We start from the raw sequence: 26,635 nt of genomic DNA, 5'->3' as shown, positions 1-26,635 counted from the left end.
TAAAATACTCAGAATCCTAATGTTTTGTCTCTCTCTATGCTTGTTCCTTAGATTTTCCCTGACACTGATTGATTCTTTGGACACTCTTGTGGTAGGTTTGATGCTTCTTGAATTATTTGGTAAATTTCATAATATATGCCCTCAACTATTATGAATATGGTCATTACACAGTAATTCTGAAGAGAAGCCTTCAGAATTTAGGATGATTTGCTCTTTGCTTCTAAATAAAGCTTTCACACTGTTGAGTTGATAATGTCACGTCAGTGTCAAGTGAAATTATGTAAAATTATGGAGATACTCAAATAATTTATAGCTTTGTCAGCTTCTGTGATGGCACCTTAATCAGGAAGTGGTTTCCCTTGGGGCAAGGAGGTTGAAGCTGTTGAAAGAGTAATTCTAGAAAATACCCTGATATTCTTATTCCAGAATGACACACCACAATGGTGCTGAATTGTTAAACTAGAATTTTTATATATTATGTTCATTAAAAATTTAACTTTTTCTCAGCAGTAATTTTTACCATCAAGTGATCACTACTGGGCACTCTTTTTCAACCTTATGGGATACGAAGTCGTTTCAATTAATTCTAGCTGGGAATGGTTTGTGATGGCAGAGAAGGATGATTGAGTTCCAGATGTCATTATTTCTAAATGTAGTATCTTCTAATGTTTTCTGCTCAGATAATTTCTGGTATAAAAATAGACTTGTTTCAGGATTTTCCTTAAGGCATAATCCTCAACTTTTGAGTTAATGTCTCAAATACTGATTAATATTTTAAAAAATGAGAAATATTTGTGGTGGCAGAAATTTTTTTCAGAACCAAGCTTTTCTTCCCAATATTGTTTCCCCATTCTTTTTTCACTGATGATTTTTTTTTCTTCCCTTTTGTTTTTGAGAGTTTCTCAACTACACCAGAACCTTAGGAAGAATGCCTGTGAAGTTTTAAAAAATATTCTTCTCTCTCAAGTTATTCTGATTTAATTTTTCTGGAGTGGGACTAGGCTTTATTATTTATTCCTCTAAAGTTTCTCTTTGTTTATAAAATTCAGGCATAGAGAAGACCTTTTTCTATTGAGAAGACCATGGTTTAGACCTTCCTGGCTGTATCAGGGTTTCAAAAGTTATGACTTCATATTTCAAAGATTAAAGGCACGTGTGCACTGTATCATACTGACTATAAGAATGAGAGAGAATATTGTGTGTCTTATTTTTGATTTAGTTGTCCTAGGTGTTCTGTGATCATAGAAGAGAAAAATACACACAAATATCCCATGAGAAGCTGGGAGAAGCTAGGTGGCGTGACTTATTTGTAAGTGTAGCTGGGTGATGCACATCACGTCTGCCTGGATGTGAGGGAGTGAGGGAGGGGCGGTAGCTGTGTGTTAGGAAAGGCCATAGGTGGACTTAAGTTTATTTCTCATTCTGCCTCCTTGGCTTTATCCTTACATATAGCAGGTTCCCCATCTTCTCTCTGTAAGCTCTTACTGATTTTCATGGACGTGAACCTCAGCTATTGTGTGTGTTTTTAAAATTTTTATCGGAAATGGAGGAGAAAAGGTGGTTTCAGGCTGCAAAACTTACCTATATGTAGAAATCTGTTGGCCTTTAGTTGAGCAGCCATTGTTATAAAGGCTCTACTTTGAAGTTATACCCCTTTGGCGTTAGTTCTCAAAATATGATTGCAGCACCACGAGCGTGAGCTTCCCCAGGCAACTTGTTAGAAATGCAGACTGGAGGGCCTCACGCCAGGCATCCTGAATCAGAAAGTCTGGGAGTAAGGGCCAGCAGTCTGCTTTTTTAACAAGCTTCCAGATGATTCTAACGTATGCTAAAGTTTGAGAACCACACTGCAATGATGCAGTGCTTTTTAAACTTCATTGGACTGCAAGTCACCGGGGAATCTTGCTCAAATAAAATGCAGATTGTAATCCAGTAGACTTGAAGGTGGGGCCCAAGAACGTGAGTTTCTAATAAGCTGCCACCTGGGGGTGCTGTGCTGCTGGTCAGCGGCCCGCACTGATAGTAACGTGTGGTATAAACCGAGTTCTGGCCCCTTGTGGCAGGTGGCAACAAGCAGTGGTCGCATAATACTGATATGTGTGGCCTTGGCCAAATTGTTTAACTCCTCTGGGCCTGTTTTTACCTCAGAACGCCCTAGGCTAGAGATCTAAGATATCTATTAATAAATACCTGTTTAAACAGAAGAATTAAAAGAAATTAAAGTAGGTTGAAAGTTTCTTCCTACATTTAGAAGGAATTTTATCAATGCACGTATTAATATTTCTAATTTATTTTGTGACTATTTTTCAATTTGTGGTTTCTTTATTTGAAAATATTAATAGGACACATCACTTGGGACGGTATGCAGCCCTGTTGTTTGTATTTTGGTCGAACGTAATACGTTAAGTAGAACGTCCTTTGTTGTAGTTTGATCTTTAAATTTAAATGTTCAAAATTCTAACCATCTAGTGTCTATTGATTATAGTGAAGTCAAGCACTAACACTTTAATTGAGATAAATTTAATCTCTAAATTCAGCGTTGCCATGAAATCTGTACAAAGAAAGATATTGAACAAATTAAAGATAATGGGGGAAAGGAAGAGGCCAGAATTCGTGCTTTGTTACCAGCTAGCATCTTAAGAAACTAATCGACTAATAGAGCTGTTAGGATGAATTTTCTAGCTGATTATGGACAAAGAGACCTCTCTTCCCATTTTTATTCTCCTTTGAAACAAATAGTGTTAGTACTATTCTTGGGAGCAATTCTCAGGAGATAGACCTAGGAAGAATGAGAATAGTAAAATGATACTAAGACGTGTGCGTGTGCGTGTGTGAGGAGTGAGCAGAACAGTTGTGTCTCCTGGAGGTGATAGCGGGCTCTGGGAATCTGCATTTGTAGCCTCAGGATTTACGTGGACTTTGAGATTGAGAAGGGAAAGTACTCAATTTAGAATCAGGTTTTGTATTACATTTTACTCAGGGCTTACACTAAATTTTACTTCTACTTGAATTTTAGTCAGACACTCGTATGCAGTGTTTTTATATGTAAATTCAAATTTTTAGTGACAGCATCAAATCAAGGGAGAAAGCACTGCAGAGTATCGTCAAACAAAAAGAGTAAATGAACAGTCAAGTAAAGGAAAACCGCTTTCAGTGGCTCTTGGATGTAAATAGCGTCTACGTGTGCAGCCTTACTTTAGACTGAAAACCCACAGCAAGCTGCGTAGTGAAGCTTCTTAGGACTCCAGGCCCTCGTGGTAGCAGTGGTCATACTCGTAGTGAAGTCAGGCACTTGCCAGTAAGTCAGACCCTAAAAGTACCTGGCGTGCCTCACATGTGTCACCTCGCTTAGGAAAACAGACCTGGGAGAGTGGGTGTTTCCCTTTTCTGTAGGTGATAGCACAGGCTCAGAGCTGGAAGAAAGGAACTAGAACGCACATCGGGGCTTGCATTTGACCGCAGCGTCGGACTGCCTCCTCAGGGAGGGCCAGGGGCTCCACGGGGTGGAGGTGGCGAGTGGTGTATGGTTTGGGCTCAGCTGTCATCCCCTGAAGGATGTGCTTTCTTCTGAGACTAAGCAACTGTTAAAATGATGTTTGGTGAGTAGGGTGGTTTCTGTCGTGTTTGGACTTGGAAACCAAACCCCAGCAGCAGTCACGGCTTGTAGCTCTAGGTCAGGGGTTACGCGCACCAGGTAACAGTTCTGACCAGATTGTTTTAAAGTCCTAAGACATCTCAGTGTGTCTAAAAAAAGAAATATAAAGATTCCTTACAATATAAATAGGCAATGTTTTTTCAGTTTTAGATAGTATCACATTTCTATAATATGCTTAAGGGAAATTTTTTTTTTTTGCACGTTATTTTTTAAGAGTCCTGAGGTATTAACTTGCTTTTAGTATCTCATTCTGAGGATATTTCTCTAGGTCTTGGTTGGAAAGAACTTCATTTTAATACTTTTCTTCCCCTAGGTATTAAATAAAACTAAAGAATTTGAAGAGGCGGTGAGAAAAGTTTTAAGAGATGTTAATTTAGATAATGATGTAGTGGTGTCAGTCTTTGAAACAAACATCAGAGTTCTTGGGTAAGTATGTAAGACACTAAAGCTCCGATTTTAATAACCGAAAAGCTAAGGGTGTATTCCACATTTCTCGATTGTAATAAAGCAAAAAACTTCTTAAACTTTAAAGATAAAAGTTGGGATATTATGAGACAGAGGCTGTGGGTTGACCCTGCATTGTATCAGGCACAGAGCAGCAGACTTTGGAAATAGTTGCAGACTCGAATCAAAGGTATTTGTTGTATGTTGTTAAAAAGGGGCGAACACTTGCCTATTAGCTGCGTCATAGGTTTCTCCCCACCAGCTAACCTGCTTTGTTAACCTTAGCCAGCACGTCTTCAAGCCAAATGAAACTGAATGTACAGGATTACCTTTCAACTAAACAGTTTGAAATTTTCTTGGAATACAGAAATTACAGAATTTATTAACTCACATTTTAACATTATTACATTTTTATATTTAACAGTTACTTTTGTATTATAACTCATTTCCTTCTGTCAGAGTGAGCCTATTAAGTTAAATTTAAGAAATAGTTCTGCAACTTTTCATGGATTTTATTAATCTGTCACATTTAATAGAGAGTGGGGAGGGTTTTTTTTAATTTTTTTAATGTTACACTAAGAGATAAAGATTTCATGATGATATAGTTAAGTTAAAAACATTTTTTTTCATTAAATTTTTAAAAAAATTTTTTTAGGGGAAGGTCATTTTCTTTATTTATTTTTAGAGGAGGTACTGGGGATCAAACCCAGGACCTTGTGCATGCTAAGCACGTGCTCTGCCACTTGAGCTATACCCTCCCCCAGTTAAATTTAAAATTTATTAAAATCAAATTTGCTGTATTTGTTAAGATAAGTGATTTCTACGATGTTCTTTATTTTAAGAAAATTTAAGGTATTTAAGAATGCCAAATACTTTGCAACAGATAAAACATCTGATGTTTTTTAATACTAGCTATATATAACATAAAATGGTTTGCCACAAAATAAGTAGCAAGAGTTAGGTAAAAAATTAGGTCCTTCTGCGGCCTGTCCTTATGTAGCCTAAATTGTGGCAACAGGATGCCCGCATCTCTTTAGGTGGTGCCGTTTCAGTGCCTGGGTGGCGTGGTTGATGCTTCATCTCTGTGACTGCAGGGGTCTTTTGGGTGGACACTCACTGGCAATCATGCTGAAAGAAAAAGGCGAGTACATGCAGTGGTACAATGATGAACTTCTCCAAATGGCAAAGCAACTGGGCTACAAACTTCTACCAGCTTTCAATACTACCAGTGGCCTTCCTTATCCAAGAGTAAGTAGTTCTGAAAAATGTGGCAGTCTTGTATAAACTTCCTTTGCTGTTATAGAAAATGAACTTTTATGATCAAGCCTTTGTCCTTACCTGCTTGAGGCTGGGAAAAAATGCTTCAAGCTGTAGAACAGATTTGTAGTGACATTTCCATTAATTTGCATTTGAATGGTATGAGACTTTGGATTAGTTAAAGCCTTTTCTGTGTCACTGCGTAATAGAACAGGCTATGCTGCAGGAGGAAAGAGATGTGCCGGCCTAGAGTCTGGACATAGTTACTTCTGCAGAGGATACGGTGGAAGCAGTAAGAGTAGGTGTTAACCACTGGGAGAGGAGAGTAGAGAGAGTGCAGGGCAGAGGGGTAAGGAGGAAGGGCCGTGAAAAGGAGCTTGTTTGGAGACTGAAGAGGAGAACCCCGTAGTGGTGCATGGTGTTATAAACTCCTAAAAAGAGAGTTTCAAAAGGAGGTGTTCTAGCAAACATGAGGAGAATGAGGGGCAAACAGAGTTTTGAAGGATGTAATGTAGTAAAGAGGAAAGAAGGGTTCAAAGTAGGTGAAGGCACAGGACCACTCCTTTTAGGATTTCTTTCATGTTGGTGGTTAAGGAGAGTTGTCAGCAGAGTCAGTTTGAGAGAGTTTTGTGGGGTTTTTTTCCCCTCCAAGAAATTTTTTTTTTAATTTAAAGCAGAGGGAAAGAAGCCATTAAAGATGGAAAGAACTCTCTCCTGGTTTATTTCACTCTTTGTTAACACTGTTACTCTCCCTCTCATCCAGGCCGGATAACCGCAGCCGTTACCCAGCTCTGTTAATTTTTTTCTTTTCTTACTGCTGCTCTGCTTGTTGAAACTAATATAATTTTATTCCTAAACCATTATAAATACCTGTTTTACTCTTTTCTCTCTGGTTTATGTTTCAGAGACTTAATCAATCTTACTAAAACATGATTTTTATCAAATTACTCTACCCTCAGAGGTTTTACTGACTTTTCCTAATGTGCTGAGTGTCCTTTCACTTGCAGAATTCTTTATGGTTTGGCAGTAGACTTTCTTTCTGACCTTCTTTCACACGCTATGCCTCGATGAAATGAATGTTCCATTTCAGCCAAAATAATCTGTCTATTCTTGTCACCCAAAACACCTAGGGGTTTTTGTTTTTCCATTTCCATGCCTTTAGACCTGTGGGAATAATTTCTCTACCAATATAAATAGGGCTCATTTCCTCCATCAAGAAATCTCTGACTAGAGATCCAGCGTGATACAGAGTCCTTTTCAAACCCAAAGTCACAGCCCATTCATTTACTCATCCATTTAGTGGATCAACACCTTTTTTTTTTTTTAAAGAAACAGACTAATATTAAATTTCTTATTTAAATTTCTAGTTCGTGATATTTTTAAATAGCTCTTTTGTGAGTATCCTTATCCTTTTACTGATTTCTTCCTTAGGATAAGTTACTAGAAGAGGAAACAGTAAGCCACAAAAGAGGGAAAGCTTTTTCAGTCCTTGGGCGCTGCCTTGCCCAAAGAAAGGTTCTGTGTTTAGATTTCCTCAGTGTTGTGTGGAAGCGTGTGTGTCATACTGCTCCCCACACTGTAATTATCACTTTCGCCAATTTAATGAGGAAAAAAAGTGAAATCGTATTCTAATTTGAAAACATCCTTGCTGATTAGTGTGGTTTAAACTTGTTTGTTAATCCTTTTGTTTTCTTCGCATATTAAAATTGAAAGCATAGTTACTTTAAACAATCTAGATTTTTATTTAATTGAATTGTTTTTGGTAAATATTTTTAGTTTTTGTTAAAAATGGAGGTGCTGAATTTTGAGGAATCTAGCATTTCTTCACTTCTGCCATAACATGAGAAGCAGGCAAGAAATTGAAACAGAAGCTGCTAAAAGCATTACAGTAAAACAAAGAAAACTGTATTATTTTCTTATCCTCAGAAGTGTCGAGAAAATTTTAAAGGCTAATTTTTAGAAGGGGCCTACAGGTAGAAAATAACTGTCTTCGTATTCTTCCTTATACGTACTTACTAAATACTTCTTTTGCTCATGAAAATTTGTATGATCAGCCTCTCTTAGAGATGCATACATAATTGATACTATTTGCATTAATGGTTTTAACTCAGAAGTACTTACTAAACAGAAATGCTATTGTAATAGTGGTCATTTTTTAAACTCACATGGAAACCCTAGAGCTGAGTTTCCGGTCAGCTTGGTTCTGCTTGATACCAGGTTTATACTGTAGTATGATTTGGCTGTCTGAACACATTTTTCTTTGTCTTATTTGTTAGCCTGTCAGCAAGACAATATGTTCTATATTTCAAAATTTTTTAAACCTGTAAATAAACTTTTAATTGTTTCTCAGCCTTTTGGCTAAGATCAAGGGTAAATAAAATTTCAGTCTCCTTTTAAATACATACTGTAACTTAGGTTTTTCTCTATGAAAGACTGTTTAATGCAGTACTGCTTTTACACAAAGGCTCAAACCTGGTTTCTTTTAGGACTGGTCTAGTTTTCTATTCTTGTACCAACTAGTTCAAACTGTCCAGAGAAAAGGTTGTTACAGAAGGTATTTTCTCTGTGTAATTGTTATAATGGTATTGAATTTTGATACCATTGAGGAAGGAGCTAAAAGAAAGCTTATTTATCCGATGAGTGTTACGTGCTTGGAGTCTACTTCCCTAGGTGTTAACTGGAAAGTCACAGAGACCATCGGGTAAAATTTCAGTGTTTATTTTATGACTTATTTTCATGATTTGATTGAAAGTCTTGATTGAAAAATGGTTTCTTACCCAGAAGTCACTATCTTTTGATAATTGTTAGCAAATTTTGTTTAGATTTTATTTAGATTAATTATTGGTTTTAATTATTAATTATTGGTTTTAATTATTAACTAATTAAATTTTTATTTTATTTAGATTAATTTAAAGTTTGGTATCAGAAAACCAGAAGCTCGGACGGGAACCGAGACAGACACCTGCACAGCTTGTGCGGGCACCTTGATCCTTGAGTTTGCTGCTTTAAGCCGATTCACAGGAGCAACAATATTTGAGGTTGGCTTTCCATGGTCTTTGATCTGCTGGGTACTGGGCATAACTAACCTTAACATCTTTTTTTCACTGGTCAACTATTAAGATTATCAACTGGAGGTATTCTGTTACCTTAGTGAACTTTGTCTAAATTTCAGCACACAGTTTTTAATTGTCAAAAACAGAAGTTATATTAAGCACAACTTTGTGTTTTGTTCATGAACTATAAAGTAAATTTTTAGGTTTATTCTTAGAATTTTTTTAGCCATATTGCATATGAAATTTGGTATCACAAGTATCTTATATGAAACACTCTATTTTTGTATTTTGTTAGACTTCTAGATGGTCTATTGCATTTTTGATTAACTTCACTAATCTTCTGAAAAATAGTGAAATTTTTGCACTTAAGTTTTGATTGAGAGTCTTAACTGGAAGTTTGTTTACTGCAAGGGAAATATTATTCATTATCCAAGGACTGAATATCCCCTGAATAGTTTGTTGTAGACCCGCTATATCTCTCACTTTTTATCTTAGCTAATTATTTAACTGTGTCATTGGAGTGCAGTAGTAGTAGCCTCTTTTTCAAACATGACTTAGAAGACTTTTTAAAAATTCAGCAAATGGTGCACATAGAACAAGCAGAAATAGGGACTGTATACTAGCATTAGAGACATTTGATCTGAGTGTAAATAAAACAAGTTAAATGGTCTTTGAATGTGTGTTCAAAGTGTCTTAAGGACAGATTTATCTTGTTTGGTTTTTTATTTTATACCTTGCTGACTAGTATTTTCCCTTAATTTAAAAAAAAAGGTAGTCCTTTTTTTTTTTTTTTTTTTTTTGCATGCTTTCTAATTTAATTTGACCTACAAACCCTGAGATACCGACGCATTTACAGGTGAGGAAAGTGAGGCTCAGAAATGCGCAGCTAGTGGGTGAATGAGTGGAACTGGATTTAGAATCCATGCCTTTCTCAATTCAAAGCCCAGAGTCTTTCCACGGGGCTATTTTATATTTTAAACCATGATTTTTTGTTTAACTTGTTGAATGTACAGTGATTTATTGTGAGAGCAGCAACCTAATGCAGTTGAAAGAGAATCAAACTAATATAGGACTGGTAAACTACAGTCTGCAGGCCAAGTCTAGCCACTGCCTGTTTTTGTAAATAAAGTTTTACTGGAACACAGCCATGCTTATATTCGGCTCCATTTGTGTACAGGGACAGAGTTGAGTAATTGTGACAATGACTGTGATGCATACTGCCTAAAATATTTACTGTCTGGCCTTTGTTAGAAAAACTTTGTTGACTTTTGGTCTAATATGTAAAAAGATCTGAATTTTCATATTAGTTGCTCTTTAATTTTAAACTTTGATTAAACCTTTGATTTCACTGGGTCTGTTTTTTCAGCTGTAAGATCAGAGTAGGAAAATGTAGTTTTTATGAAACTTTTCAGCTCTGAAATTATACCATTAAGTAAAATTGTAATCTGCTTTGTTTTTAAAAATTCAGCATAAATAGATTAAATAAAAAATTAAAACTATTTTACACCCTAGTCTTAAATCTGCAAAGTGACAAATTGGTTTAATGATTTCTCTTTTTTTTTTATAGAAGTACTTCTGCATTGTTGAGTAGATGCATACTCTGAAATTAATTTTAACTTAGAAACTCTTTTGTACATGTTCTGTGCTTTTATTTTGTCACATCTTTTCATCCAAAGCCAAGAATTTGATCAGAAGTAATTTTAATTTGGTGTCCAGTGGATAAAACTAAGTGAAAAAAAGAGAAAAATGTTGCAAGGTTGTAATTTTGGTATTGTCTAATGAACACTAGTTGATTTACTTCCTCTTCACTGACTGAGTTGCATGCTATTTAAAAAGTGAGATCTGAAATGCCTGTTCTGTTTCAAAGATGGCATACCACTTTTGAAATTCTCTTCCAGTTTTGTCAATTAAGAGTATCTAGGGAGATTTTCACTTTGCATTTAAAAGACAGAAATTATTTCAAAAAGTGAATTTAATTATGCCAGTAGTTTATAATTTAATAATACGTGTGTGCATGTGGACCTGTACTACAAGATTGTACTACAGATGAACAAGGATGATCTCAGAGTGAGGTCATTACCGCTAACTAGCATTTTTAGAGTCTTTCTTTTTAACTACACTCAATTAGCTGAAAAAGCCAATATTTGACTTTTAAGGAAATTTAATGTATACTATAAATGATTATCTATAGAATTTTCCTTAATTCTTAAATATATACTGTGGGCCTTTGATTTTTTGTTTTCTTTGTTTCCTGTTTGCCAAAGATATGCAGTTCTTCAAGTATGCTTTTCTTTCTTTTTTTAACTCCAGGAATATGCAAGAAAAGCTCTTGATTTTCTCTGGGAAAAAAGGCAGCGAAGTAGTAATTTAGTGGGTGTGACTATAAACATTCATACTGGCGACTGGGTGCGGAAAGGTATGTACGTTGGGCTTTTCAAATTAAGCCTTCACATCCTCAAAATGGTTGGGAAATAAAGGACTTTAATTTGTTAAAATAATCTCTAGGACAGTAAAAAACATACTTTTTCACCAGATTATTGCTAGAATTTTAACCATTGTAGCCACATGTTCTTCTTTGGTGCCAAATAATAGCACACTTATTCCAGATGACTTCGTGTTCTATTTCATACCTTATAGCATTATCAGTAGAAGGTGTGCGTGAAACAGTACAACCAATTCCTTTGACAATCAGAGGATCAGAATACCTCTGCCATCTCACATCAAGGTGTAGTTAAGTGCAAATCAGTATTTAATGATATTCTCACCAATCCTTATGTTTTTTTTCCTACCTCTAGAAATAGTGTATAGGATGGTAGCTAAGAGCATAGATTCTGGAACCATATTGTTGGAATTCAAGCTGTCTGATCTTGGGCAAATGATTCAACCTCGTGTGCCTCCGTATCTTTATCTGTGAAAAGGGGATAATAGTTCTTACTTAATAGAGTTATCATGATTAAATGAGTTAATCGATGTCAAGCACTTAGAGCAGTGCCTGCATATGGCATACTTCCTGTGAAATAAATGCTCGCTAATGTCATGTTTGTCCTTTCATTGATACTTTCACTTCCAGGAGTCTAGGCTTGAGGAAACTATAAAAGATAAAAGATCATTTGTTCCCAAAGATGTTTATCATATAATTATTTGTAACAGTATGGAAACAGTCTAAGTCATCATTAATAAAAGAATAGCATCAGTGTTTGAAAGTTATTTTACATCAGTGTTATTAAATTGAATTGGATCTTGGGGCAAAGCATATAACAATGTGATATGAACAGACAGAATGAAGGATTATATAAAAAATATGATTTTCTTTATAACACTCTCCTGTAAAAAACAAGCATAGACAAATGGAAATATACTAGAATATTCCTAATGAGATTATCTTTATACATTTCTCTGTTTTCCTAAAGGCTTATATTATATATAAAATAAAAAATAACTGCCTATATTTAAATAAATGAAAATGATACAAATATTAATTTGAACATTTTAAAATAAAATTATTGCCTCTATTCACTATTGTCTCAAATTTTTCAAAGTTTTATCTAAATGATTTCTTCCTGAATTCCTTCTGAATCCTGGCTTCAGAATTCTACGATTTCTTTTCTTAATTCTTTTTTTAACCTGTTTTGGAACTCAGATGCAAATTAATTAATCATAATTAATTTTGAATCAATTATAATCCTTTGTTTATGACACTCTCATCATTGGCTCACGCATGGTCCATTTTAATCTAGTCATTTTTAATGATATAATAAGCACACACAATGCGCCAGCCATTGTAAAAGCCGCTAACCTGACAACGTAACTACTGCATCTGGTCCTTTACTCTCCCGATCTCTGCAGTCCCACACCTCTGCCCCCTCTAACTGAAATGACCTCACTCTTTTCTTGTGTTGATCGTTCCCTTGCTTTCCTTTCAATGAAGTTTTGTTGCATCCATATGTATTCCTTAAAAGTATGTTTTTTGTTTTGTTTTAAACTTAAAAAAGGGTATCATGTCATATGAGACTTTTTGCTTAAAATTATATTGCTAAAATTCTTGCACATTGTTGCATGAAGATGTAGTGCATTCTTTTTCGATTGCTGCATAGTATTTTGCTGGATAAATAAACCATGATTTATGAGCATTTAGGTTGTTTCTAGGATTTTAGTCTCATGAACCATAGTGCTGTGAATATTTTTGTTTTTCTTCTGTTGTATAAAGGTTTCTCTTGGCTGTGTATCTAGGAGTGGAATTTTTAGATGGTAGGGTGGATTAAATCTGAACTGCAAGAGATTGGTCAAATTGTTTTCTCACGTCGTTTCACCACTTTATATATTCACCAGCAACATTCACCAGCTGATCCTGTGGATCAGCATCCTCTTCAACATTTTGTGTTGTCAGACTCAAGATTTCGCCAATCAGATGGCTTTACAGATGATTTCCCATAGTGGTTTGATTTGTATTTCTTTGATCATTAATGATGTTGAACAGTTATTCATATTTATTGCTATATGTTTTCCTTTTTTAATATATGGATAGTCTTATATTTTGTCTATTTTCTATTGGATTACTTGTGCTTTTTTAAAAAAATTATATGATACTTATGATCTATGTGATACCTATCCTTTGAATTTTATTGAGGTTTTCTTTTTGGCCTAGAACATGGTTCACTTTTGTATACATTTCATGTGTGCTTAAGAAAAACATGTTCATTTTCTAATGGTTGGATATAGAATTCTATACATGCCGGTTTGCTCAGTTAATAGGTCATTGCTGATTTTCTGTTCGCTTGATGTATCAGGAATTAAGGAAGACAGATGAAATTTCTGACAGTGGTGGACCTATAGTTCTGTTTTTGCTTCATGTATTTTGTTGGGTACATTGATTTAAAATTCTCTTCTTAGTTGAACCTTTCATCATTATGTAGTGATCTCTAATAATACTGTGTTAATCTGTCTGTTTAATCTGATAGTAGTATGGCTACATCAGCTTTATTTTGCTTCATATTTGCTTGATAAGCCTTTTTCTACCTTTTTACTTTCAATCTTTCTAGGTGCTCATGTTACAAGTGTAACACTTGTAAAAATTTATAGATTTGAAAAATCCATTTTGTTAGTCTTTATCTTTTAATTGGTGAATTTAGTCCATTTACATTTATTGATATTTTTAATATATTTAGACTTTTTTGGACTTATTTATACTATCTTAATTATTATTTCAGTGTGTCTCACCTTTTCTGTGTTTCCTTTTAAACCTTTTGTTTTTGATTGAAACCTGTATTTACCTCCTAGTAAGATGTGAACTTTCATTTGCTCTCCCAGCCTTTTATTTCCCTCTGCCCCAACCCTCATCCCCTGTTATGTTGATACCATATTGATATTAATTCTTTTTGATTATGAATATGTTTTCTTTTTTCTTTTGGGTCTTAGCACCACCCCTCTTCCTCTTTCGTTAAAGACAACAAACTTTATCAAGGTATTTAGTCACCTGTATTTTGTATATTTCTTGCAACATCTCTTAGATTTGCCTCTTTTCTTATATAGGTATTTAATCCCAAACTGTTTTCAGTAGCTTTTAATAGCTTCTGAGGCCTTATATGCCTAATGATAATTTTATCGTGCTCTCATATTTCAATGACAGTTTGGCTGTATATAATTTTCTGTTCCAAGTTATTTTCTTTCAAGTCTTTGACAATACAACTCTGTTTTCTCCTTACATCCTGTTAAAAAATCTGTTATTCTGATTCTTATGCCCTTGTTTGTGATCTCTTTCTCTGGAAAATTAAGACTATCAAAGACAAAGAGAAATTTCTTTTTTATTTTATTTTATTTTATTTTATTTTATTGAGTTATAGTCAGTTTACAATGTTGTGTCAATTTCCAGTGTAGAGCACAGTTTTTCAGTTAGACATGAACATATATTCATTGTCACATATTTTTCACCATGAGCTATATATGTAAGATCTTGAATATATTTCCCTGTGCTGTACAGTATAATCTTGTTTATCTATTCTGTATATACCTGTCAGTATCTACAAATTTCAAACTCCCAGTCTGTCCCTTTCCACCCCCCTCCCCTCTGGCAACCATAAGTTTGTATTCTATGTCTGTAAGTCTGTTTCTATTTTGTATTTATATTAATTTCTCTTTCTCTTTTCTTTCCTTTTTATTTTTATTTTTTGTTTGTTTGTTTTTAGATTCCACATATGAGCGATCTCATATGGTATTTTTCTCTTTCTGGCTTACTTCACTTAGAATGACATTCTCCAGCGACATCCATGTTGCTGCAAATGGCATTATGTGAGAAATTTCTGAAAATATGACGATAATCTTAGAATTTTCTTTCTCTCTCCTTTTGGTATTCTCTAGGCCCTTTCAATTTAAAATCTTCGTTTTTAATTGCTGAAAGTTGATCTTTTTTAAAGATATTTATCCCTTTCATTTTTATATATCTCTTTTTGCAGTTCCTGTTATTACATGCAGTCTTCTAGTTTGCTGATTTGCTCCTCAGCTCTATCCTAGATGCTGTGTATCTTATCTGTTATGTAATTTTGTTACATTTTTATTCCATAATTTCTTCTCAATTAAAAATTTCCTTGCTTCTCATGTTGTTTTACTAATATCTTCCCCATCTGTTCAGTGTGTTTATTAGACTGCTTTTAAGTCTTTGTTTGCCTCTTCTAACATTTTCTTCCTCTGATAAATTCTTACTCAAGTACTTTCTTCTTCTTTTTAAAAAGTCGTGCATCTTAAATGTTTTTGTCCTATAACTCATGTTCACTTGTCACCTACTTTGTGGAGAGGTCAGATTCCAATCCCTATCAGCCCCAGTTATCTTGGGGGTGCATGGTTAGAAGTTTTTAGAAATACCAATGCCTGGACTTTTAGACATTCTGATCTGATTGGCCTGGGGTGTGCCCTGCATATAGGGATTTCTAAGATTGTAATTGTAATTATAATTTAGATTATAATTCACCAGCCTTAAGAGTTTGGAAAGGAGGAGTGGGGAAGAGAATGTCTAAAGTTAATTTCGACCTCTTTTTGAGTTTAGTTCCTTACACAGGTCTAACGTGCTGCCCCGATGTTACTCCGGAGGCTACCTGGAGCACAGATCTGAGCGTTAGCCGCTGTGGGAGGAGACAAGCAAGAGCGAAGCTCCTGCGGTTTTTTTAGTTTTTCTGTATGATCCTTTCGTAACTATGCCTGGCTGCCTTCTGCTCCAGAACAAAGCTCTCCCTCCTCTGCCCCCTCATCAATGTCCTCCACCAAATTCTTATAGTTCCCTTGTTGTTTTATTTTTTTGGTCCTCTGATCATCTTGGAGGAAGAAGCCAGCAATTGTGGTAGCTTCAGAGTTGGATTTGTTGTTTCCACATTTATTATAACTTTACAGATTGATGTCTAGCTGACTGAGGATCTAGTAAATGATACCTGCTAATGCTTCCACTTTGAAGTTCCTTACTAAGAAAATGAGCTTTCATGGTATCTCCCGCTTTTACGTAAATAAGATTTCTATAGCCAATTTTGCAGAGCAAGACTATTTTTTAACATACAAGCTACTGTCAGCAAAGGAACTATAATTCATATAGTAATGGTTAATCTTTCTGTAAATGTGTAATGTTTACTTTCAGCAGTTTCATGTTTAGATTAATTTTTCATTCTTAGTGTACTAGTATCCTTACTTGTACTCTATAAAGAATTTTTAAGACTTGTTTAATAAAGAATCACATTTATGTGTATTTTCCATAGACAGCGGAGTAGGAGCAGGGATTGATTCATATTATGAATATCTATTGAAAGCCTACGTCTTGCTTGGAGATGACAGCTTTCTGGAAAGATTTAATACAGTAAGTTGGTCCAATTTTATATTAATTTTAGAGCTAATTTAATTTGTCAGATTTTGGTAGAAACTCAATTATCTGAGTGATATTCTGAATAATAATTTATTTTTAAATGTATAGTAGTTTTTTTTGTCAGTATTCCCTGATGGATAGGGACAGGATAAAAAGCTACATACATTCAAAAAATTAGTATACAAAGTAGTTTTATTTTCATCTGTTATCAGAAGTTTTCAGAAGTTTCCAGTAAGTAATAAAATATGTAGAATTGAATTTTACCTAATCTTTTATACAAGGAAGAGAATTAAAATTGGAAAAAGTTACTAGTTAGCTTTCTCTTTTGGATTCCATTTCTTTTGGGAATAATTTGGCAGTCGGCCTGTCCTCGGTTACACCGAGTAGACAGGGTTTTGAGGACTTGGAGAAACCAGTGAGTATTCGTTTCAAAAGTAGTAAGTCTGAAGTCTGGATCAGACTCCCAGGCATATTTTTAGGGAAGAAGTGGAAGATTATTGAACCCGATTGGATTGCCTTTGTCTGTAATTAAAGCAAACTGAAATTAGTTACAGTAAACCCATCAGCTGTGTCACTGTATTCTTTTTGAAATAATTTACCATTTCTTTGCCCACCCATGAGTTCACATTACTGAGAGACAGTGTGATAGGGTGGTTAAAAGTATAAGAGCTGTCCTGCTTGGATTTAAATCCTGGCTGTGCCACTGGTTTTGTGGACTTTGAGCAAGTAACTTAGGCTGTTTTCCTGTTTCTTATCCACAAAGTGGAAACACTAACCCTGTTTTGGGGGAGGACTAAGTGAGCTTATGCACATGAAGTGATTAGAACAGTGCTTTAAGATCAAGCAGGTGCTCAGTAGTAGGTATTAAACAATAGATGAATGAGGGGAAAAAACTAGTTTAAAAAGTCCTAATAAGTCATCAGTTGAATACTTTTAAAAACACTTACGTATGTCATTTATTAGATTCTAACAAGATTTTCTTGAGGTGAATGAGGAGAGAGTTTTTGTTGTTGGTTTGTTATCCTTCATTGACTCTAACAGCTCAGCCTGTTGTCAAGGCTGAGAAATACCTAGAAGAAGATAAAAGAAGGGGAGAGGAGGTTTTAAGACCATAGAAGGTGGAGGTAGGGGCCAGAGGAATGGTGACAGTGATTAGGTGTGTTAGGTCAGGTGGTGGTGAGCACCACTCAGTCAGCTGGGAAAGGATCAAACTTCCTAGACAACGGAGGAGAAGGGAACGAATTCTGTGGTATAGAAACTTGTAGCTGTTACTTCAAGAGGACGCTAAGCGCATCCTTGGGCCCCAAGGGCATAGTAACCATGGGCAGGTCCCACAGGATAGCCAGGTTCAGATCTGCACCGTTCAGAAGGTCCCATTTTATCTATATACTCTTTTGTATTCTGCATCGGAGTTTAAGAACACAGAGGAGTATATATAAAATACTCAGAAAGATTTCCATCTGAAGTAATGTAACTGTTTATGTAGGTAATGAACAATTAGTAAATTTATTCCTATGTAAATGCAGGGTTAATTTCTTCACAGTGCTATTTAATGATATGCTGTGTTTAGAATAGTTCATATTCTTTCATCCCCTTCATGAACACCTCCTGTGATCCCCTTCAGCACTACGACGCCATAATGAGGTACATCAGCCAGCCACCGCTGCTCCTCGACGTGCACATCCACAAGCCGATGCTCAATGCCCGGACTTGGATGGATGCTCTGCTTGCCTTTTTCCCAGGTTTGCAGGTAAAAAAACAACCACAAAAAAATCCCTTATTCTCTTAATATTAAAGTGAAATGATTATAATTAAATGCATTTGTGATCTCTATAATTGAATTACCGGAGTTACATTTCAAAATTATAGTAATCTACATTTTTCTGTTTATATATATATATATTTTTAGTGTTCTCAGCATTTGTTTTTTTTTAATTTTTTTTATTGATTTATAGTCATTTTACAATGTTGTATCAAATTCCAGTGTAGAGCACAATTTTTCAATTAACATGAACATACATATATTCATTGTCACATTCTTTTCTCTGTGAGCTACCATAAGATCTTGTGTATATTTCCCTGTGCTATACAGTATAATCTTGTTTATCTATTCTACAATTTTGAAATTCTGTTTATATATTGATGATAAAGTCACCTCACATTTTACTAGGTAATTTTGTTGTTATCATTGGTTTCTAGGTCTTAAAGGGGGATATTAGACCTGCTATTGAAACTCATGAAATGTTATATCAGGTGATTAAAAAACACAATTTTCTACCAGAGGTAAGCAGATAATCTTTGGAATTCTAATTTACATATACGGTAGATTGCTAATTTAAAGGTTAGGAAATGCCATCTTCATGGTTGGCTTGTTCTGTGTCATTTTTCCTGGTTGAATAGTTTTATTTAATTAATGGAGTTCTGGTTTACACAGTATCACATATGTTTCCCTTTCCCTCATGTATTAAGAGAAGTCTGTGATAATGCTGAGAGTTTATTAATTTTAGATTTAAAAAAATTCCAAATTTGTATTTCTCAGCCTTTTCTAACCTGTGCTGTTACATACTGTCTCAGTCTAACTTTTACACACACCCCTAGCTAGGGAGACTGTTTTACTTCTTGCTTCCTGAAGTTTAGTTTATGAGAACAATACACATTGAGTGTTCTCTTGCTGATCACACATGCTGCCTGGAAATTTGGAAAAAAATGTTAGCTCTTCCTCATGCCTGGTTTCTAGACATTATGTTAGTAATAAAATACTTTTGCTAGTTTGATGTGATAAGATTTTAATAGCATATTTTTGGCTTCCAGAAATGTACCATTAAAATTTTCAAATATATGTATGGCCTTGTTCTGTCCTTGCTTATTGAGTACCGTCTGTGAGATACCTGAATACCTCACCAATTTAGAAGCTTCCTAAAGTGTTTGTTTCAGAAAGTATAGTTTTGTTAGCCTTCAGATGAGTAGGACTATACAGTAGGACTAACCTCATATTCACTCAGTATAAACTGAGGTTTCAACTAAATACAAAAGAAGTTTTATTTGATTCCCATAAAGTTTTTTTTTTTAATTTTTTTAACCAGTTGAACCTGTTACTGAATACATTTGAGACTAAGTTTTATTTTTAAGTCATACCGTTTCTCACTCCACAGAGGATTTGAGACTCTTATAAAAGAGAGCATGTGCTAAAATAGAAATATGAGAATGAGGGACTTAATAATTAAGAGGAAAAAATGAAGATAAGGAAAAAGAAGAAAACAATTATGTGGACCACCAGGACCCATGTAGTGACGTTACTGAAGCCACAGTTTTTCCTAAGCTTCCTGATAGCCAAAGTGATCATTTTTTAAAAATTCCATTTAATTGCTAAAAATATTAGCCTTCACAAAAATGAATTGTGACTTTAAGCAATGAAATTTTTCATCGTATAGGTGAAAATTATCACTGTATTTCCTATTTGTACTTGTTTATGATCTAATTTATGTACTGCTGGATATTCTAGAACTGCTTGTTTATTTTTTTAAATCACATTTTTATGCCTATTTGTGTGTTGTTCTGTCTAGGCATTTACCACAGATTTCAGGGTGCACTGGGCCCAACATCCTTTAAGGCCAGAATTCGCAGAAAGTACCTACTTCTTGTATAAAGTAAGCAAATTTACCTGTCTTTACTGTTAAGTCCCCTTCTGTGTTGGATATCTGACTATCTTATAGTCATTGGGTTTTCAGAGTTCTTGTTTAATGTTATAATGATTGGCTATATATCATGTTCTTATTCATCTAGTTCATAGGGTTACGGAAAGATGCAAGAATTGACATCTTAAGTTTTACGCATTTTTCAAAATATTTATTAAACATTTCTTTAAAGAGAAATTTTATATCCTGGAGCTGCTTTCTGAAGTGTGTCTCTTGCCTCCTTGAAATCAGGCAGCCTTTCTGGGCATTAGAAATTACTTCTAAAGCCTAAGATACACAGTTTGACAGCTTTCCAGTTGTGTGTTTTAAGAAATTTATAAAGCCAATCCATGGCTTATTTTCAGAACTTGGTTTTATGTACCAAGTGTTCAGTGCCTAATACATTGCCTGGCACCTAGTAGGTACTCAATAAATATTTGATGAATGGTTATATGGTAATATATAAGCTATATGTATGTATACATATATTCTCCTTTTTAATAGGCTACAGGAGATCCTTACTACCTTGAAGTAGGGAAAACACTTATTGAAAATTTAAATAAATATGCTAGAGTGCCTTGCGGATTTGCTGCCATGAAGGATGTTCGCACTGGAAGTCATGAGGACAGGTAAAACGATTCTCACCTCCGCTCTCCTCACGGTAACTCTGTAATGGCACAGAACGATTGCTAGAGTTCACAGAAGCTCAGTGCCTTTACAAAGGGCATTTCAAGATGCAAACCTTAGTTCACTGTGCTTTTTTTTTAAAACTCTGTTCAATAGGCTGATTTTAAATTTTTTGAAAGTTTATATATTTTTACCATAGTGCCTGGCATATAGTAGGTGCTCACGTGATTTTTTAAAAGATGAATAAATGATTGTTAAACGTCAGTACTTTGGTCTTTGGAGTGTTAGACATGTTGGGGTTTTCGTCTTTGTTAGTAGTGTTTTATAGTGTGTGAAATGTTAGAAATTGCCAAGATGATGATAAATAATCTGAATTAGGATTTCTGTTCAGCCAAGAATTCCTCCAAAGCGGTGTTATGGTTAACGTGTATATTGATTTGTTGCTGATTTGGAGGGCTGGGGAAGACCTTTGGCAGTTTCTGTTTCATTGTTACTGGATAGATGTAAATGACGTGAAGTGTTCAAGGTATAAAAAGCACTTTGGTTACTATGATATTTACTAACATTCCCGTTATTCCGAGATCACTTACTTGGTTATTTTAACTGTCCAGAACGTAGCAGCACATCTCTAAACGAACACTAAAGTTTATTTGTTCATTTGGTTAGTAAATGTTCATTCCACAGATATTTACTGAAGTGTCTTATGGACCAGAGTTATAGTAGTTTTTGAAGATGAAAGATAAGAAGCCATGTCTTTTCTGTCATTGAATCACTGGGGCAGGCAGATAAACAGGCTTTAAAACATTGTTTTAAGTGCTATGAAACATATTAAAGGGATGTGAAATGTGGATTGGGATGTGACAGTCACTGAAAGATTTCTGGAGCATCCTGTATCCTGAAGGATGAGCAAAAATTAGAAAAAAATAAAGTAGTAAAAGGGAATTCGGGCAGAGGAGCTACGGGCAGGTGAAACCCACATTCATTGTCTACTCACAGAGTTGGCCCCCAGTCCTTCACTCGGAGTATTTAGATAATAGTTAATCAGGCTTGGAACGTCCTTCCCTGACCACAGCTGGTAAGAGATGGGTCGGTTTCTGGAAGCAGGAATGCAGACAACAACGAGAAATGAAAGCAGATAGCTTGTGTATTTATCTGTAACATTTATTGGCTGCTTCCTACATCCAGGCACTCTTAATTAAGCACTTTCTATGTTTAACTCATTTGATCCTTACAACCACCCTATGCAGTATAATTTCTATTACAGTCTTCATTTTATAGATGAAGAAACCAAGGCACAGAGAGATGAGGGAATGCCTAAGGTCACACAGCTAGTAAGGTTAAGTCAGAATTCTAATCAAGGCAGACTGGCTTTTGACTGTATGCTATACTGGCTACTCATTCAAGGGACAGCAATTAATCACCTACTGTATGCCAGATGCTGCACTCTTGGGCATGAGGATGAAAGATAAATTAGAATCAGTCACTGCCTTCCTGTGACTTGTAGTCAGTGAAGAAGATAGATATGAAAAGAAATCATCACAACTGTCTGATACGAGCTGTGGTAGAAAAGAAAATAGCAGGTTGAGGAATTGCAGAGGAAGACGTGGCTTACTTACTATTTAGAGAGTTCCATTTTTCAAAACTTAACCTCCTTCTTTTTTCTCCTTCTGAATATTCCTCATATGACATTGTTTCTCGCTCTGTTAGCACTGCTTTTGCCCCGTTCTGGTTGTATTCCAGGATATAGTCTGTCTCTTAAAATGTTGCATCCAGAATTAACCACACTCAAGCTGTGCATGCACACACACACTTTTCAAAATAGAAATATCTGTATTTTTGTAACAGTAAATGGTCACTGGAAATAATTTAAATGGCAAAAAGAATATGAAAATCTTTCCCTAGTTGCCATCCTGAGGTAACCGTTGTTGGCAGTTTTATAAACAGGATGCCAGACATTTTTAGTGCCTGTGTGTGTGCATTTGTGCATATATGTATTGTTTTCCTCTACAAAAGTGATTATGTGATACAATACCCACACTTCCTAGCTTTACGCAACTCATACCGCAGTGATCTCCCCACATCTCTATTCTTTTCTAAGTACTTTCGAACCATCTGTTTCATAATCAGCTCTGAACTTTGCCAAAAATCAATACCCTGCTCATCAGTTTACAGTCCTCAAGCCAGCATTTGCTCATGGCAATAACTGTCAGTCCTCCAGAAGAAGTTAAATTACCCCAGGTGTGTTACAGATTGACAGGGAAGTGTTTTATCTGTTCTAAAATGATGAACATCCAAAACGTTCAGAAGTTTTGAAACGTTACTGTGAGTTGTTGTTCCAAAGTAAAACATTATTTATGCCTAGGAAAAATAATGACGGCTCTGTTTTTGAGCTCATACACATGCCAGGTGCTATGCTAAACAGTTGACATTATAGCATCTCATTTAGTCTTTGTTTTGGGGGGGGGTTAGAAGTTTTTATTTGTATTTTTATTGAAGTATGGTCAGTTTACAATGTTGTGTCGATTTCTGGTGTACTAGTATTTCAACCACTGTTAGACCTGTATTATTATTGTGTCCTTTCAGGATAAACTGAAGCTCACAGTCCTTTTATAATATCCCTAGGTCACACAGCTAGTCATCAGAAGGTCTTTTCTATTTCCAAAGCCTTTGCTCTTTACCGCTATGTTCAATTGCCTCTGCAGTTGATTCTTTAGTTATGCTGTTTATAAACTTGTGTTCACTTTAGTAAACGTTTATTGAGTGCCTACTGTGTGCCAGGAATTGTGGTTGGCCAGAGCTGTGAAACTACATACCCTGTCTAGTAACTGCTAAAACCTGGGATGCTTTGGGAGGTAGACCATTTAATTAAATTCCATGTTATTCTGACTCCATATAACAACTGTGCTCTTTTTCTGCCACTTTTAATTTCATTAAAGCTTTTATTTTAAATGTTTATTAAAACATTGTAACATTAAATCATCTGTCAAGTGACATGTTTTTAATCCCCTTTATTTTTTTATATTCCCATCTTAAGGTATATTTGAATGTTTACAAAGTTATGATAGTCCATGTGATTTTGTGTTGTACTTTTTTCATGTAACTTTTTGTAAATGATTTCCTTTACTTTTAAAGCCTTCTTGCTTATCACATAAATGGCTGCATAATAAGCTGCATCACAATTGTATTACTTTATCCAGTTCAATTAGTATTAATTGAAGATTCTTAAATGGTTCTCAGTAGTTAAGTTCATCTGTATCACCTCCCTGCTGTGGGTTCTCTGTGGAAGAAATGGAAAACTGTCCCTCAGAAGGCCCATAGGAAAATCTTGTCTGCAGTGCTGACAAGATTTAGTCTGTCTGTGTGATACGCAGCCCCTCTGATCTGTTTCATTTCCTTGGAATATGCTTGGCGTCAAGGCATATTACCACCGGGGGACAGATGCATTCTGTAGTTCTTTGGACACCTGTACTGGTGTAGACAAGTTTATTGACCTTAATTCTGTGGCTTTCAGATAGTTGGCATTCGGATATTTTTATGTTCTTAGATTTACTTGTGACCTTTCATTTTAGGATGGATTCTTTCTTCTTGGCGGAAATGTTTAAATATCTTTACCTGTTATTTGCGGATAAAGAAGACATTATTTTTGACATTGAAGATTACATCTTTACAACAGAAGCTCATCTGTTACCTCTCTGGCTTTCTACTACAAATCAGAATATCTCTAAGAAGAACACAGTAGGTTATGTTTTTTAATTAAATGTCTTATTCCCTTTTTTACTTCTATGTGTTAGTTTTGTTTTCCCAAGTGAGAAGTAATCCATGATAAGAATTCAGTAAATAGAATAGAGTGGCAGCAGGTGTTTTTTTGTTGTTTTCTTTTATTACATCCTGTTTACAGTTACCTTTCCCTTACTGTCTCCTTTGAACAAACTGTAGTGTTAAGTTAAACAGTTATTGTTATTTACATAAAATTCTTTTGTATTTTTAGACTTCAGAGTATACAGAACTGGATGACAGTAATTTTGACTGGACTTGTCCAAACACTCAGATCCTCTTCCCTAATGACCCCCTGTATGCTCAGAGCATTCGCGAACCGTTGAAAAACGTGGTGGACAAGAGCTGTCCGAGAGGCATCATCAGAGTGTAAGATGGCTTCTTTCATGTTTGTCAGTATCAAAGTTAATTCTTAGTAAACGACAGCATAAGGAACATCAAACCCCAAGAAGACATTCACTTAGATAAAAAATATTGAAGTATGCACTTACCACAGATTAAAATTAAAATCATTGGTTAGTAAGATAGCAAAGTTTATTCTGCACTAATGTCTTTTTACTATTACGGAAATTTTCTGTGTATCTTTTTAATCCACCAAGTAATAGTGGCAGCCTGTGATAGTTTTTAACTTCCCTAGGACATTTTTACACAGAATAGTTTCATCAGATGTTTCCACATCTTGTATATGTAGGAATTATTTGTCCTTTTATCTGTAGTTTCTGTGTAGTAAAAGTACTGTGTTTTGATTTTTTGGTAAGGTGCTTATTCTTGGTTGTTAAATAAAAATGTTTGCCTTAATGAGTTTATTTTCTTCCAAATACTTACATTAGGAAAGCCATTACTTGGAAATTAAAAAAAAATTCAACTGAATGTTATTGTTCACTGATATAAGTATTGTTTTGCTTTTAAAATATTGAGAGAAACACCTGTTTTTTGAGGGAGGGAGAAATAAATGGTAGCAAATCCCCAAGCCAGCCTATTCTGTACCTTCAGGTAGTTTTAATGGCTGACTGATACTGCTTTGTAGGTAATACACATGCTTTTGTAACTGTAAGATGTGTTTGAAAGCTGTATCACTTATTGAAAACCTAAGTTGTATGTAGGTCAATAACTGTTTCCAGGTATTCCATTTTCACTAGTCTAAAACTAGCAGTTTTGTAAATATCTAATATTATTTTTATTTGCCTTACGTTTTTTTCTCCAATTCTGACTTGTAGTTTTTTAAGCCTTGCCTGTAATTGCTTTTAGCAGAGAGGAGAGTTTCAGGAGTGGAGCTAAACCCCCTCTGAGAGCCAGAGATTTCATGGCCACTAACCCCGAGCATTTAGAAATCTTGAAGAAGATGGGGGTGAGTTTGATTCACCTCAAAGATGGGCGAGTCCAGTTGGTTCAGCACGCAGTCCAAGTAAGACATCGCGGTACTGATTGGATGCCATCTCTGCCCTTTCTGCTCTCGTTAGCTTTAATAAGATGATGACACTGGCTTTTAAAAAACTTTACGTGTGTGGTTTAAAGTTAGCATCGGAATTTTAGGACTTGGCAGTATCTTGGAAAGCCATCTAATTCAGCCCCTTTGTAGTATAAATCAGTTAAATCACGAAGGTTGGGTAATTTGCTTAAGTTAATACGATCAAATGTAGGGCTCCAACTTAAGTTTTCTGCTTCTCAGTCCCTTGTCTTCCCACTATTTTATTTAGAACATAATCTTAAAAGATAATTAGTTTTTGTATTTGTATGTCTGTATCTTACACTATTTTAGTTTCCAAAGAGCTACTGAATCTAAGCATTTTGTTCATTATAGAAACCAAAATCTGCATTAGTTTGTCTCTGCCTAGGAAACATTATATCCTCTTTGGGAAGTTTTTGTTGCTTTTGTCTTTAAAAGTTTTCATAACCTGAAGCCTTTAAATTATCCACCTTATTACTACATTAATTCTGAGGAAGCTGCATAGTTTGAGAAGTAGTTTCAGCCTAGAACCATATTCAGATATCCCTTAACCTCAAATTCAGCCTTCCCGCCACCTCGCCTTTCCCTTCCCGGCGGTTTTCTCTCTCATTTCTGTTCTTGCCACGTCCATCTTCTTTAAATAGTAGCTTAACATGCACACAGTCCTGGGTTCAATCCCCAGGACCTCCGTTAAAATAAATAAACAAATAAAAAACCCTAATTACTTTCCCCCTACAACCCCCCCCCAAAAAAGCCAGAAAAAACAAACACATCCCTCCTTAACTGGTCTCCTGCCCCCTTCCTTACGGGGTGCCCGCCTCACTCCCCAGCAGTGGGAGGGGCGTCTCTGGTGACATTGCTTTCACC

At 35.3% G+C, this 26,635-nt stretch overlaps 1 protein-coding gene across 4 annotated transcripts in view; it reads left to right on the top strand.

The window, feature by feature from the left end:
• EDEM3 (ER degradation enhancing alpha-mannosidase like protein 3) overlaps positions 1-26,635 on the top strand; it is a 60,986-nt gene that overhangs the window by 18,116 nt on the left and 16,235 nt on the right. Inside the window, exons 4-16 of one of the 4 annotated variants that reach the window (XM_031435598.2) lie at positions 52-91; positions 3,969-4,081; positions 5,194-5,347; positions 8,260-8,394; positions 10,720-10,825; positions 16,143-16,240; positions 17,871-17,996; positions 18,446-18,529; positions 19,810-19,893; positions 20,425-20,549; positions 24,117-24,282; positions 24,536-24,690; positions 25,570-25,669. In XM_031435598.2, the coding sequence (XP_031291458.1) occupies positions 52-91; positions 3,969-4,081; positions 5,194-5,347; positions 8,260-8,394; positions 10,720-10,825; positions 16,143-16,240; positions 17,871-17,996; positions 18,446-18,529; positions 19,810-19,893; positions 20,425-20,549; positions 24,117-24,282; positions 24,536-24,690; positions 25,570-25,669 (1,486 nt within the window). Of the gene's footprint in view, positions 1-51; positions 92-3,968; positions 4,082-5,193; positions 5,348-8,259; positions 8,395-10,719; positions 10,826-16,142; positions 16,241-17,870; positions 17,997-18,445; positions 18,530-19,809; positions 19,894-20,424; positions 20,550-24,116; positions 24,283-24,535; positions 24,691-25,569; positions 25,727-26,635 lie in introns of all 4 variants that reach the window. The other 3 variants (XM_031435599.2, XM_010988510.3, XM_031435597.2) reach the window with 3 other exon arrangements.

This window comes from Camelus dromedarius, chromosome 23, assembly GCF_036321535.1.
Source record: "Camelus dromedarius isolate mCamDro1 chromosome 23, mCamDro1.pat, whole genome shotgun sequence".
Classification (NCBI taxonomy): Eukaryota; Metazoa; Chordata; class Mammalia; order Artiodactyla; family Camelidae; genus Camelus; species Camelus dromedarius.
The sequence above is the reverse complement of the archived record's forward strand: the minus strand, read 5'-3'. Positions and strand labels throughout refer to the sequence as shown.